Source organism: Polypterus senegalus, chromosome 1, assembly GCF_016835505.1.
Source record: "Polypterus senegalus isolate Bchr_013 chromosome 1, ASM1683550v1, whole genome shotgun sequence".
Taxonomy (NCBI): domain Eukaryota; kingdom Metazoa; phylum Chordata; class Cladistia; order Polypteriformes; family Polypteridae; genus Polypterus; species Polypterus senegalus.
The window spans coordinates 180,872,191-180,887,181 of NC_053154.1; the positions used below are offsets into that span (position 1 = coordinate 180,872,191).

Below are 14,991 nucleotides of genomic sequence, written 5' to 3' on the forward strand. Positions count from 1 at the left end.
GTTCCAGCATTCGCTTGATTTCCAGTTCCACTTCAGCGCGTTTTGCCTCCGGGAGTCTGTAGGGTCGCTCACGGACGATCACCCCGGGTCAGTCAATATGTCGCGCAATCAGAGAGGTCCGACCTGGCTGTTCACTTACTACCTCTGGGACGGAGCGGATAGCTGCTTCGAGCTCCTTTTTCTGTCTGGGAGTTAGCTGCTCGCCGAAATTAAGGGAACTTACTTCAGCGAAGAGAGAGCAGGGCTGTCCGGAGAAGGGATCGGGATCCCTCTCCTTCCATGGTTTCAGCAGGTTTACATGGTACACTCGCTCAGCTGGTCGACGATTGGGCTGTTTTACCAAATCGTCGACCAATCCCTTCCTCTCCTTAATTTCGTAGGGGCCTAGCCAATGTGCGAGCAGTTTAGAGTGAGAGTAGGTACCAACACCATGACGCGATCCCCCGGTTGGAACTCCCGGAGAGTCGTGCCACGGTCATAAAGAATCGGTCTAATTGCATCAAATCTATCGCGCAATTGGGCGATATATTCCAAAATATTAGTGGAGGGTTGTGCCTCCCCTTCCCAACCCTCTTTTAAAATATCTAATAATCCCCGGGGTTGTCTTCCGTACAATAATTCAAACGGAGAGAAACCCGTAGAGGCTTGAGGAACTTCCCGTTAGGTAAAGAGGACAAGGGGGAGGAGTTGGTCCCAATTCCACCCATCCTTGCTGACTACCTTACGTAGCATTTGCTTGAGAGTTTGGTTAAATCTCTCCACTAGCCCATCGGTTTGAGGATGATACACCGAGGTCTTTAAATGCTTTATTTTCAGTAATTTGGCAGTCTCCTTGAACGTTTCCGAGGTAAAGGGCGTTCCTTGGTCCGTCAGGACTTCTCTAGGAATGCCCACTCGCGCAAAGACTCCTACTAGTTCCCGTGCAATATTTTTTGTGGTAGCCGAGCGCAATGGAACGGCTTCTGGGAATCGGGTTGCATAATCCACGAGGACGAGTATATATTTATATCCTCGGGCTGAGGGTTCTAGGGGTCCTACTATGTCGACCCCGATCCTGTCAAAGGGAACGTCAATGAGGGGAAGGGGGACCAGAGGAGCACGGTCCCTCCGAGGAATTTGCCGCAGTTGACACTCCGGACAGGAGACGCAAAAGCGGCGAACCTCCTCGTTAATCCCCGGCCAAAAAAAACGGAGCTTAATTTGCTCTAGTGTTTTGTCGGAGCCGAGATGGCCTCCAAGAAGGTGGGAGTGTGCTAACTCGCAGACCTGCCGCCGGTAGGTTCGTGGGACTAGCAACAACTTCCGGACCTTCCCCTCATGTTCAGCGACCCGATACAACAAATCATTATCAATAACAAAGTGAGGTCCCTGTGGCATGGGCTGATGAGTGCGTTGGCCGTTAACGAGGACCACTGCATTCTTTGTGTGTTTCAGAGAGTCGTCATTCCACTGTTCTCTCTTGAAAGAAGCCGGAGTTGCTTTAAACTGAAAGTGCAATTCAGAGAGTGGGTCCGGTCTGACCTCAAGGGGCGGAGATTCCTCCCTCGCTGCCGGGGCGCTGGTGGATGACGTTGCAGCCCGCGACGGTCCGGGAGTGCCTTCGTCATTCTCTTGGCCTTCCGCCCCACTCCCTGTCGGCTGATTACACGGTGTGGAAGCAGCTTGAGATGAGTCTTTGTCATCTATAACGAGGCCATAAGTTTTCCGGGGAATGCTTTTTAGGCTACCGCTGTTGCTATTAGACCAGTCCCGCCCGAGGATTACGGGAAACAGAGGATGTCTTGTCATGGAGCACAGTTTAAACTTTTGACTAAAGGGTGTTATTTCATGTCTAGAGGGCTCTAATAATGTTAAAAAAAGTATTTAGAAGGTCGTAACCGGGTTTTCTATATAAAAATAACCATACAAACATATGGTTTCTACTTCGCAGATTTTCACCTATCGCGGGGGGTTCTGGAACGCAACCCCCGCGATCAAGGAGGGATTACTGTATATATAGAAAAACCAGATATACAGGATGACTCAAAATTATGTTAACACTAATGGTACTGCCATGTATATAACTAATATACAATTTTTGTGGACAATTCATGTGTCACATATGGTACATGTTGAACTTGATGGCCAACAGTTTAAGACATTCCTGTAAATCATTGTGTACATATGAAGAATGTTTTGTGAATAAACTGTTTCTGTCATTCAAATGTTAACATAATTTTGACTAACCCTGTATATACAAGGTGGGTTTATGTCTGAATTCTAACTGTTAGCTGCATGCTGAAATGTGTCAGTCTGTACTCAAATTGCAACAATTTAATCTGAACACAAGTTATCCGAGGACTGGTCCATCATACATGATGGCGTATCCCACACCAAGGCTGGAAAATATCACCAATAGCTGTTCTTTTTTCTTTTCAGTTCTGTGGCATTAGTTGCCACTCATACCAAGCCACAATGCTATTCTTGCCATGGAATAAAAATTCAGAATGGCTGAAAATCCCTGCTATTACTGGTGACAGCATTAGATTATCATGTAATCATACGAAGTTATTGGCTCCAACTTGTGCTTTATGGTACTGCAAGATGCTTATAATTCCAAAAGCATTTTTTAGTCCAAAGACAGATCCTACCTGGTACTAGATAAGAGTATCCAACTCAGTAGTCAGTAAGGTTAAAAATAATGTAATAAAAGAAGTAGTCATTTATGCATGTGCATTTGTTTGGGCATTAATTCTTCATGAGTTAGTATTTTTCCATCCTCTGTATTTGCTTATCTCTATTAAGTCACACTTAACTTACCTTTCCTGACCGGCCGTATCCCAGAGTTGCAAGACAACAGAGACATTGTCCACAATGAGACTTCGCATCTGATAATCAATACCTTGCAAGAATAAAAATAACATAAAAAAAATAAAAATGCTTTATAAATGAGAACTCCTCCTGATCATACTTCAGGCAAGTCTTTCCTTCAAGTCACCTCCTTTATTAACATGGTTACATGGGCCATCACCGTTAATCTATTCTAGAAAGTGAATGTTAAGGTGCATTTTACTCACAAGTTAACACTTATTTCCATTAGTTTGTCATCACTTCTAAACCTCATTATTCACATTTAACATATATTAATGAGATTTAAAGAATTGCAGAAACTCTTTTACAATAATTACAACAAAGTAACAATTCTACTACCAACTCTCATGAAGGTTACATCGAGACTCACCAACTGTTGAGCAGACGTCTGTTAGGAACTGTCCCTGGCAGAAGTAGTGGATGAAGGATGTCTTCCCAACTCCTGAGTTTCCTATGAAAACCACTTTAAATACCCTTTCTGGAGGCATATTTAGAGGGTCCTAAAAATGGTGACAGGTTGACGATTTAAAAAAAAAAAGATACAGAAATTTGTAACCTCATTTAATAAGATAATAACTCAATTAACTATTCCCAAACAAAGAATGTTGTATATTTTCAAACAATTAAAATGATCTAAAGTAAAATGCAAGGTCCAGGATGATATAATCTTCAAGGAATAAAGCATTGTCTTTTCTAGTCCAAATGTAGATCTACGCAACCTAACTGGGACTTTTAAGGAACTCAAAAAACTAATTAAAATGAAGTTGCAAAAAATCATACATACTAATCTTAATTTTGAGACTTCCTTTCATAATAAATATACAGTAAATCCTGAGATCTTAAATTCTAAAAAAAAGGAATCAAACTTGCAATGACTAATAATGAGATAAATAGTATTCTCTCATGATCTTTTAATATGAAAATAGGAGTCATGCTGTAGATTCAAATTCAAGCAAAAGCTGTTGCATTCTGAACAGTTCACCTACAAGAGTTAGGTATACACTAATTAAGTCACTGTCATATTTTATACTGATGAAATTAAACTACAGTCTAAATTATTCAGGCTGTACTAGTGCAGGATAGAGGCAATGCAAGATTATATATGAGTTGATTTCTTTACTAACGAGAAACTAAGTAGATAACTAAAATTAGAGGTCTTCTTCCTCAAAATTTAGTATCTACTTAAGTCCATCGATCTGGTTTTTATTTGCAAACTGTTTTTCAGTTTACTTTCAGGAAGCTCCAGAATATCCCTGCACTTTTAAGAGTAATGTTGCATTGACTTGCTCTCAGACAGATGGTAAACCCAGGTTATCGAGTTGGATATTCCACTTCAATGCAAATACAAGATGGACATTTCAGACAAAACAAAGCTGCTTCAATTGTCTGTGTTGTGACACAACACTGTGCTTTCAGCTTCCAATTGTTTAAAATAAACCATATAACCTGATCAGCCCAAAATGCCATTGTTTGGTCAAATTACATTTGGAATGAAGTGATGCACATTTAATAGGTTTACTTTACTGTTTATTTCCACAATAAATAATGTTTATCGTTAATAGCTTTTTTGGCAGACCAAGTAACAAATCAACAGCAACCTTGCGTTTCTCTGAATAGTCCAGCTGGAAAGCCACGTGAATACACTGAAGTGGGATGATGAAACTTCACAACTCGGAACTCCAAATTGTCCAAGAGCACATGAGCAAAGCATAAGACAGAAGCCTCCCCCTATCTTGAGCCCAGACCACTGAAGCATACACTAGTAATCTGTTCAAATGTTCTAGCGTCAGTGTGGTATCATGTTATGATCTTGCTGAGGCAATTTATTTCAGACACCCAGTGTCACTGATTTACTTACCATGGATTCCATTCCAACAGGTTCTTCTCTTAATGATTCAGTCACGGTCTCCTCTTTTTTATCTGTCAGTCCATCCACATCCATGGATTCATTAGCATTGTCTGCTCCATCATTAGAATCACACTTGCTGCTCTTCTTATTTGGTTCTGATGACACATCTTCACAAGGTGTACAATCACTTTCTGCTGGATTTAGCTGTCTGTACAGAGTGGGTCCCCCACCATAAATCAGTCCCAACTGAAAGCATAGCAGTCTACTGACATGTAACATTCTATTTTGTCAAATGTTATGTTCAGAGGCCAATGGGAATATCTGAACCTAGTTATTTCTAACTCTGAAAGTGAGACTTGAAACCAGCACAGTGGATGTTAAAGAATAAGACAGTATTATAGACATTCAGCCAAGATTTGAATTGAACCACTGACTGCAACATAATAACCAAGTGGATATTTTTGAAAGCACCAGCCTCCACCCAGAAAAAAGCCAAGTGCAAAGCACAGTGATAGGATGGCAGGAAGCGCCAGGATTTGCTGACAAATAAATGAGACTCTGATCTAACCGTTTAATTGGCTTGTCCTCCAGAAGATATCTGCCTATCACTGACCCTTTCTTCAGCAGAGGCTTTTTGCTAGGGGAGGTCTGAAAATTAAAAAAAAAGGTACACAAAAACAAACAAAAACAAACAAACAAGTTAGACTACGTACAAACAAGCAAGTCAAGAAACCACTGATGTAAAACAAAAATTTAAGTCATGTGTAAATATCATCTTAACAACTCTGCTTCTATCATGAAGGATAGTGGTGGCGACATCATGCAGAGGATTTTGTTATGTACTGGTGTAAGTAGAAGGAAATTATTAAGATACATGGCAAAATTGAGGAAAGCAGAAATCATACAGGCAGACAGGCTACGGTCTGAAGCAGACATGGAAAGGCAAAATTCATCCTCCAGTAAACAATGTCCCAAACACTGTGACAAAGCCATAATGGAATTGCTAAAAATAAAAAGTCAATATCCTGAAGTGATTCAGTCAGAGCACAGAGTTAATTTCAAATGAGAATATTTGGGAGTTTTAAAAATTACTGTTCACAAAATGATCTCATTCCAACTACGGGGAGCATAATACATTTTACAGAGAAAAAGGGACACAAAAATGAGCAGATGTTAAAACTTGTAAGAAACCTTTTCTAAAATACTTACAGCTGTAGTTTCTAGAAAAGTGTGTATACTAAAAATTGGCTAAAGAATAATGAAAGCTTCCAGGAATAACTCATATATATTAATTTTGAAACCCTCCAAGAATTTTTTTTTTTAACTTTGACATTATACCATTTTATGTTGATAAATGATACCAGATGTAAATTAAGTATAATGATATTATATACTGCATCACAATAAATAAGGAAGTACATTCAAGGTGGGTGAGTACTTTCTATGGTGACTATATATCTTTTCAGTGTTACTGCGGTGTTCTCAAGCTTTCAGCTTTTGTAAATGTACTTCTTGTTTACTTTCAATAATAATTTATGGACATATTGTGTTGCCTAAAATCTAATCATTTTACTCAGGTAAAAGTCTCACTTAAAAACAAATTATACATTGTTGGAGTTTTCCATGCTTCAATATGAATTAAAGTTGCTTGCACAGGGGACTTTGATATTCTCTCCTCATCAACAAATTAATATTTCTTTTAAAGTAAAGTATATCAGTTTTATATATACAGTAAAGTGGGTATTTACTGTATATCCAACCATTCACTCACTTACATATCATGTTACAGAGTTTCAGTGTGTTTATTAAAATGGTTGTCCACACTTGGCAACAACAAATACTGTTCTTGAAGCAGCTGGCACAAAAAGTGATGTTAAAATTGTGAATAGACAAACTGAATTTAGCTTTACTATTCATAAAGCAAGTTATTCTGAGTCACTTCCTGAATTAGGCTTTTTTTTTCTTCAAATGATTTAACATTAAAGAGGAAACAAATTTAATTAAAAACTGTCAATTTATATTCTACAAAAAAAGTACCAATTTATTGGACAATGCAACAGCCATAAGCATAATCAGCAGCTACACATAGAACTCGAAGTCTTTTGGGTAGTGGTAAGGATAAGAACTTTATCGCTCTTATGTGCTCTATCCAGTTGAACTAATAGACACATTTTTTTTAAATTGGTCTTGTTTATATAAAAAATAAAGTGCAATTTCAAATAAAACCATGTATGGTGCATCAAATGCATAGACAAAAAAAACTCAACTTTTAAGCCTACAAACCTGTAAACATGCAAATTTATTTTGCAAACACCTCACAATATGTGCTGAATACAGAAGACATTTAGTTTAAGTACAAAACAAAATTTGCATTTCCTTAACCTATTAACTACTTTACATTTTGTTTAATACAGGAGTTTAGTGAAAAAATAATACACAGTAATTAATGTACCTGTGGTATTACGTTAGTAAATTCATATATTTTACACACTTCACAGAAACCCACATATTCTTTAATACAATAAAACTTTTCCATTAACTACTATTTTCCTTCATAAAAATAACCAGAAACATTGTTACTGTTCAGTTAGTGTAAAATCTTTTACATACATTGATAATTGTTTATACAGACATATACATGGTAAATGTTATATTTACACTAACCCTTTGACTAACTTCCCAGAGATGTGCAGCATACTTTTCACTATATAAACTGCAATGATTCTTAGAATGTTATGACTTTCTTTCAGAGAGTAATATGAGAAAGCATAAGGTCATTTATGAGACAATATAGTGCAAAGTAGAAATCAGGTCATTGTCCTTGTGTGATATTTGGTATGCCTAAAGTGCCCTAAAATACAGCCAATGATAAAAATGATAGAAATGAGGCAAGCCAGAATTCATATCGCCAATTAACTAATCTTTCTACTTAGGACACAAATAAGAAGTAAAATTATTTGCATATATTGTTCAAGAGTAATATTAAAATATAAATAAAACCACATTATAGGAAGAGCTGCAGTTGCTTCCAAGAAGAGGAAACTGAATCTAGTTTGACTTGTCTGAAGGGCAAACTGAATAAAGCCATTAGAGAAACTATTGTTAGCTTAATACTTAATCAATATTAAAATCATAAAGTCCACAGACTGCTACTTCGATATTTAATATAACCATATTCTAAACTGTGCAAGCAAATTAAGCAAAAAAACTTCATAACAGTCAGTCAAAAACATTTGAGCCTCACATTCTTTGATAAAATATCCTAGTCTTCCCCAACAGCGGCAAAGCATAAATATATATTTTTTAACTTGTAACACTCAATGAATGTTTTTTAAGATATCTGAATAAAATCTAACAATGAATTAATAAATAGAAAAAAATAATAATTCATTATATATTACAAAGAAGCCTATGGCTGAGCTGTAGTAGTTTGCAGGGGCCTTATATTGACATTCAAGCTTTAAAGAGTATATACAGTACCTCCTTTATTAATGCACATTTACATACTGTATTTTGAATACAGGTTTTCAGATATCCAATGGCAGAGTACGACAGAGAACAGATTGTTCATTAAATAAGTGTCTAACACTTGCACAAATTATTACAACATTCAGTGTCTCTATTCCAAAAGTAACTGCTCAGTCAAATCAATCTAATTAAAGTGAGGTATGCCTGCTACTATCTGTGAATACTTTAGTAAGCCATTAGGATTGATTCGGGGAAGCTTTAACCCTATAAATCACTAAAAACTACAGGTCCCACGAACACAATTAAGATCACACTACACACATTCTACAGGCACATCATGCCCTAATTTGGTTTTTTGTGAACACCCCCTTCAAAAAAGTTGAGAGTAAATTAGGGAATGCAGTGAAAGAACATTGTAAAGTACCACATAACACCAACGCAACATCAAAGGATTTGCAGACCCCCTATCTTTTTTTTTTAAGTTAATATTCATTGCTCTATCATCATAAAAAAAAATTTTGGTGAAACCTTTGCTCATGGTAGAGCAGCATGGAAGAAATTGTTTCTAAGAGCAATGATATACACCAAAGCATGCAAGATTGATCCTAAAAACTGCTTTATATGAACTGTGTTTATTTATTTTTTTTCATTTTTATTTATATTTCTTTGGTTAATTTGTATTTGACAACCAATCCATAAACAATTAACATTCTAATATCATTTTATAGGACACCCAATCATATAGTAATTCATTTGGAAGCCCTCATGCCTTTTCTCTTCAATGTTGGTCTTTCATTACATGCTTCTCTTAAAACCATGCATTGGTCGGCATTCAAAGGCAGTCATAGAGAGTCATACTGATTCCTTTTCAGTTGCACAGGTGATGACAGCTATGCAGCTGTAACGTCATGTATTTACTTTCCTTCCTTTCTAGTGTGAAAATAACCTTAGAGCTTAAAAACAAAAACTGCACTTTGCATTATGTGTAGAAGGTGCCAAACATTTCTGGACCTTTATTCTTGGACTCATGCAACTTAGAGCATCGGAGTATTCACTTTAAATAAAATTATGAAGAACATGCTATTAAAATAAACTGTAGTTGTATATTGGAAGTATCAAAAATGATGAGCAAACATAAAACAATTCAGTATTGTATTCAGTATTGCAAGCTACTATGACCTAAGAATGAAACAAAATTACATAGGTGTACCCAAAACTTCACATATACATGACTATATCAGTTTTGGATGTATGATAATTTGGTGATCATGCAAAATAACAGCACAGGCTAAAACTAAAGTACACCATCACCAGCTAGATAAACATCCCAGCTCCATCAATCTTGGACTTTGATCAAATCATGGAAAATACACAGAACATGGCATATCAAAGAACTAAATTCTGTCAAATAACTGTTTACTGAATCTAAGTGCAAGGTTTTGATTTTATGTCTTTCATTTTTACCCATGGCATAAATGAGACAAAAGTGCAAGTCTTGGTGACTCATTGCACTTATTGTAAAACTCAACTACTCTACTATTTACTATTTATATTTTCACACATTGGATATATGTATTCATACAGAGGCACTCAAGGCTTTATTGGTTTTAGTGTTTTATATTAATGCTTGTATGCAGTTTAAAATGCAGAAAATTTGTAGAATCTGTTGAAGATTCTATTTTTATGATATTTTATGTACTATTAAGGGGACACACTAAAATGTTGCCGTATATTTGTACAATGACAAATAAGAGACTTTCTATTCTATTCTATGGGGGTGGCACGGTGGCACAGTGATAGCACTGCTGCCTCACAGTAAAGAGACCTGGGTTTGCTTCTCAGGTCCTCCCTGTGTAGAGTTTGCATGTTCTCCCCATGTCTGCGTGGGTTTCCTCCAGGTGCTCCGGTTTCCTCCCACAGTCCAAAGACATGCAGGTTAGGTGCATCGGCGATCCAAAATTGTCCCTGGTGTGTGCTTGGTGCGTGGGTGTGTGTGTGTGTGTGCCCTGCGGTGGGCTGGCACCCTGCCTGGGGTTTTTTTTTTTTGCCATGCAACCTGTGTTGGCTGGGATTGGCTACAGCAGACCCCCCGTGACCCTGTAGGTAGGATATAGCGGGTTGGATAATGGATGGATGGATTCTATTCTATTCTTTGTGGAAAGTAAAATATACCGGGCAATCAACAAAGTAATTAGATAGATTCATAACTTTATTAATCCCAAGGGGAAATTTACAAATTTGCTGAAACGAAGTATAGATTTTTATCATATGAGAGAGTATTTTCTTTACAATAATTCCATAATTGAAATAAAACTTTAGGGTTGCTCTAGTGATTGTAATCCCTAAATCATGAACAAAGTACATAAGTTACTAGTAAAATATCATACATGTGCAAGGACAGTTTCACTAATATCTATAACATCTTGGAAAAAAATCATCACGATCACTGAGGTTTTTCAAGGGATGTAACTAATAAAGGTTGAAAGTACAATATCATACTGTGCTAAAATCAACATTGGTTCAGAATATTTTGTTAAACAAAAATCATTCTTAAAAAACATTTTCAGGCTAATGCATGCAGTGAAAGCAAGGTTGTGCTGATGAGGAACTTAGCTGAAGATGAATTCTGTAGATCTTTTGAAGACTATAAAGCCAAGCCTTTGCTAATGCTTTGCCTCTTGTCTGTATATTTTGTTATTATCTGTAATTTTGACCATTTGTGTTAAATTGTTTTAATCTATACTACAATTATTCACCATGGTTGACCAGTCTTTTGCCATAGATGCCAGAGTTGATTTAGCAGATGTTTGAAATATGCTTCAAACACATCCTCAAGACAAACATGACAATGCAATATTGCTCTTTTTTATTTCAATTACATTAAGATGAAGTGAAGTAGTATGTGAGAAGAACTTTACTTTCATTGTCAAGCATTTCAGCTTCCACTAAATATCCAATGCCCAGGTCACTACTGAAATAATATGGTAAATTTCATAATTCTACAGTTGGCAACTTTAACTTCTGGTAAAAAAAAAAGTTGTATTATCAGTTGAAATTTCAAAATGAAAGTCTGTCCCCGAGTTGATGACTTTGTGCCAGTGTTTACTAAGACAGACTATATGTAATATTGACCTATTCTGATTACGCAATTACTAAATTGAACACTCAGTCTTATTTCAACCTAATGTCTACAGGCATGTACAATGGATTGCATATTTCACCCATGAAAATTCTGCATGTTATTGAAATGGAATGACTGTCACAGTGTTTCAGTTAAAAATTTTACTATTGTAACAGAGTTGGCAGATTTAGGTATTTATCTCCACATGAACAACATGGTAAAGAAAACCTGAATGTATGAGCCAGTCATCAGTTATTGCAATAAATAAAATCCAAAATAAGATATATTACTAAAAATAAATAATGATTTCTAAAGAAATAACACTTTAAATGTGTTTTAAATCAACTACTCAATTACATTTTTATAAATACAGTCATTTTCTGTTAAAAGATGTATGCTTTTTTTATATTAAATACAGAGTTTAAAGCACTCTGTTATGCCCAGTATAGTATATTTATAATACGCTTGTTCTAAGAATTCATATTTACTGGCATGTTCAATTTTTTGTTTAATCTATGTAAACAATATAATAATTGTCTCAGCATTAACATTTCTGTGGTGGTGTTCATTGAGAGAGACATTGACAATTCTATTGATCTATTGTATTCAAGTATTTATATGATACAGCACTTAAACCAAAGCCTTAAAACTGATATTAATATCTTTAGGACAATAAACTTCCCTTGGCTTTCATGTTTCCAGTGTTTCAAATGCCCTGAAGTGTTACAGATTTGAGTAATTTTAATTCTGCCATTAGCTGGCCTGGATTAGCAGTGGCCCTTGTGGTACCAGCAACTGTGAACACAGCTAGTGCAGTGGCATTTCGGGAGAGAAGAGGTCATGGCTTTTGGTTTGAGACTAACCATCTTCCTGGCTTCATGGGCATCCCGTTCATCTCTCAGCTTTCTGTTCATCTCCCTGTATAAATCAAGTGAGAGTATTAACATCAGAATAAAAATGACACAATAATTATAAATTGTTTGCAAGTACAAAAGAGTCATTGGGTGGTTTAGTACACAGTGCAGAAATCTTCCTGTAAATCTTAAATAAGACATTCCATTGGAAATTGACACAGCATTAACTAGCTATTCATTCTGTTCCATTTAGACAATATTTGGCAAATTTATTGTGTAATAATACCAATCAAGTCACCCTCTTCGATCAAATACATTTATAATAACATCAGTTTCACGGATAGAACTAAACTTGGGCTTACTTACGGTTAGGTTGTGATATTCTGTATATAAATGCAGTCCATTTTAAATTAATTATATAGTAAAATGTTTCTACTCTTGTGTACAGTGCATGTAGAAATTAGTTGTAATTCCTCAAAAATCAGATGCAGCCATTTCTATAAACGGTTTTCAGTCTGATACAATTGCATAAAACAACAATAATAGTCTGGTACAATTTGCTTGACATGTTGTCATTTAGCATGTATGTGTTCATTTAATCCAGCCATGTTTTCATCGGTCTATGTGTATGTCAAAGCTCTTCTTTTTCTGCACAAACAAATGATACATTAAAAACAGTATAGTACAGTATATCTCCAAATCTATATAATAAAAGCAGTTTATTTTATCATGCCATTTTACTATAACATCATGGCACAAACTAGCTATACAAGTTCAGAAAACAAAACAAAGGGCATAAATTGTTCAGCGTTTCATGTGGCATTTGAGTGTGTGATCGAACATATATATCGTATTTACTCGTGTACCACACGCCTTCGTGTAAGACGCGCACCCTAATTTTTACAAACAAAAGCGCGAAAAGTTTTGCACCGTGTACGACGCGTGTTGTGATTTTATAGGAAGCGTTTAGAGAGAGAAAGCGTTTAGATAGAGAGAGTGCTGTCGAGCGAGAGCGCGAGAGAACGAGTGGGCAAGCAAGTGAAAGAGAGGGAGAGCGCGAATGCGTGAGCAAGCGAGCGAGAGAGAGAGGGCGCGAGTGCGTGAGCAAGCGAACGTGAGAGCGAGCGAGCCCAAGCAGAAAAAGTAAACATTACAGAAATACATTTCCTCATTGTTATGGTGTATAAAATCTGCATTTTATTCTGTATTATATTTTGCTCAAACCCAACAAGATGAATCCAGATGTAGGAGGCATTATAATAAAAAGACATATCCTCTTTTGAATACCTCACTGATATAACAGTTAAAGCCTGAGAAAGAAAGCCTCAGGCTATTGATTACTTTACGATTGAACATCTGGGACATCAATGGGGTTTACAGCCCAAGAAAGGAAGCATGATCTGATACCTCAGGTTCTTTATTACTTTACGGATGGACATCTGGGACATCAAGGGGATTTACAGCCTGAGAAAGGAAGAACTGATGCAATCTCAAAGAACTTTATTACCTGGGGAGCAAAATTCATCCATCATATTGACAGCCAGCCAATCAGGTGCATGGAACATTCATGTGCTGTGAAACCACGCATGGAACTTTATCATAAATATGCCTCATTTTAAGCAACGTCAGAAGCAGAAGAAGAAGAGAAACAGTGACGACGGAAGAGCCACGTCAGAGAATACAACAAAGACACGTGTGACCAGTTTTCATCCGATCGTCAGTTAACAGCATTCTCATGAACATCGTTTGCTAAATCAACCGCCGCCTGGGACTTTCATCCTTGACATCACTTATTCCTTTCAGTAAGCTTTTTAAAGACTATTTTATCCAGACTTTACTATCAAACTTATTTTCTATTACTTATTATTTGTTTTTAAATAAAAAGTAACTTGTTTTCATCTTTCTATGCTTTGTCTTAATATCTAGAGTGATTGAAGTAATAAGGTAGATTTCTAAGAGCACCTGAAGCAGCTAGAGATTTTGCCATTTAGCTCTACGCTGCGGGCTTTTAAGGCTGAGAGCGAGGGCGCTGCTCGAAAGTTGGGGCAATGCGAGAAGAAGGTGTTCTTGGCTAATACTGTAAATGGCCTATAGTCAAGGATACTGAGTCTTTGTATGTTTTAATATTTTCTTGGAGACCAAAAGTAATATTTAGGTCTGTGGGGTATTTAAAACATCGCATGTTGTCCGTGCCGATAGTAAATAAGTCTCTTGATGTGCTGAGAGAGTGACAAGTTGTGTTACACCTAAAGCATTTGTGTGGTTCTTTTACTTTTAAATGCTAAAAGTTAGCCAACTGTGTGTGTGTCATTCATAGGGCACTGTTGTGGTTAGGGTCTGAGTGTATGTGTATCTGTGTATGCGTGTGTGTGTTATTATTTAGGGTGCGGGAGTAGACCAATCCAATAACGAACTTGACAAAGAAAAGGGTTACTTAAAAATAGTCGATAATACACTCATGTATGATGCGCACCTGATTTTCTAATGCTAATTTTTGGGACAAAATGTGCGCGTGGTACATGCGTAAATATGGTATGTGCATGTATGTATATATATATATATATATATATATATATATATATATATACACATACACACACACACACACAGTACTGATATATAATTAAAAACATATGAAATATATAAATAAAAATATAATAAATAATATACTGATATATACAGTATATTACTTTTTTCCTATTTGGACTTATTTGGTTTCTTAGGAAAAAAAATCTCCATACATGAAACTGTAGTGACATGAAACAAATTACCAAGTAGTACAAATGAAACCAGCATCTTGCTAGCATTCAAATTTTAACATACTTTATATTCCATAATTGTTACGTCAA

The 14,991-nt window shown here is 36.3% G+C and overlaps 1 protein-coding gene across 5 annotated transcripts in view; it reads right to left on the reverse strand.

The window, feature by feature from the left end:
- Positions 1-2,778: 2,778 nt before the first annotated feature.
- cracr2b (calcium release activated channel regulator 2B) overlaps positions 2,779-14,991 on the reverse strand; it is a 224,701-nt gene continuing 212,488 nt past the window's right edge. For all 5 annotated transcript variants that reach the window (XM_039763991.1, XM_039763966.1, XM_039763982.1 and 2 more), the window contains exons 10-14: positions 12,152-12,206; positions 5,268-5,347; positions 4,709-4,907; positions 3,221-3,350; positions 2,779-2,881 (exon numbers count right to left, since the gene is read on the reverse strand). In XM_039763991.1, coding sequence (XP_039619925.1) covers positions 2,796-2,881; positions 3,221-3,350; positions 4,709-4,907; positions 5,268-5,347; positions 12,152-12,206 — 550 coding nt within the window. In that variant the 3' untranslated portion in view covers positions 2,779-2,795. The remainder of the gene's footprint in view (positions 2,882-3,220; positions 3,351-4,708; positions 4,908-5,267; positions 5,348-12,151; positions 12,207-14,991) is intronic.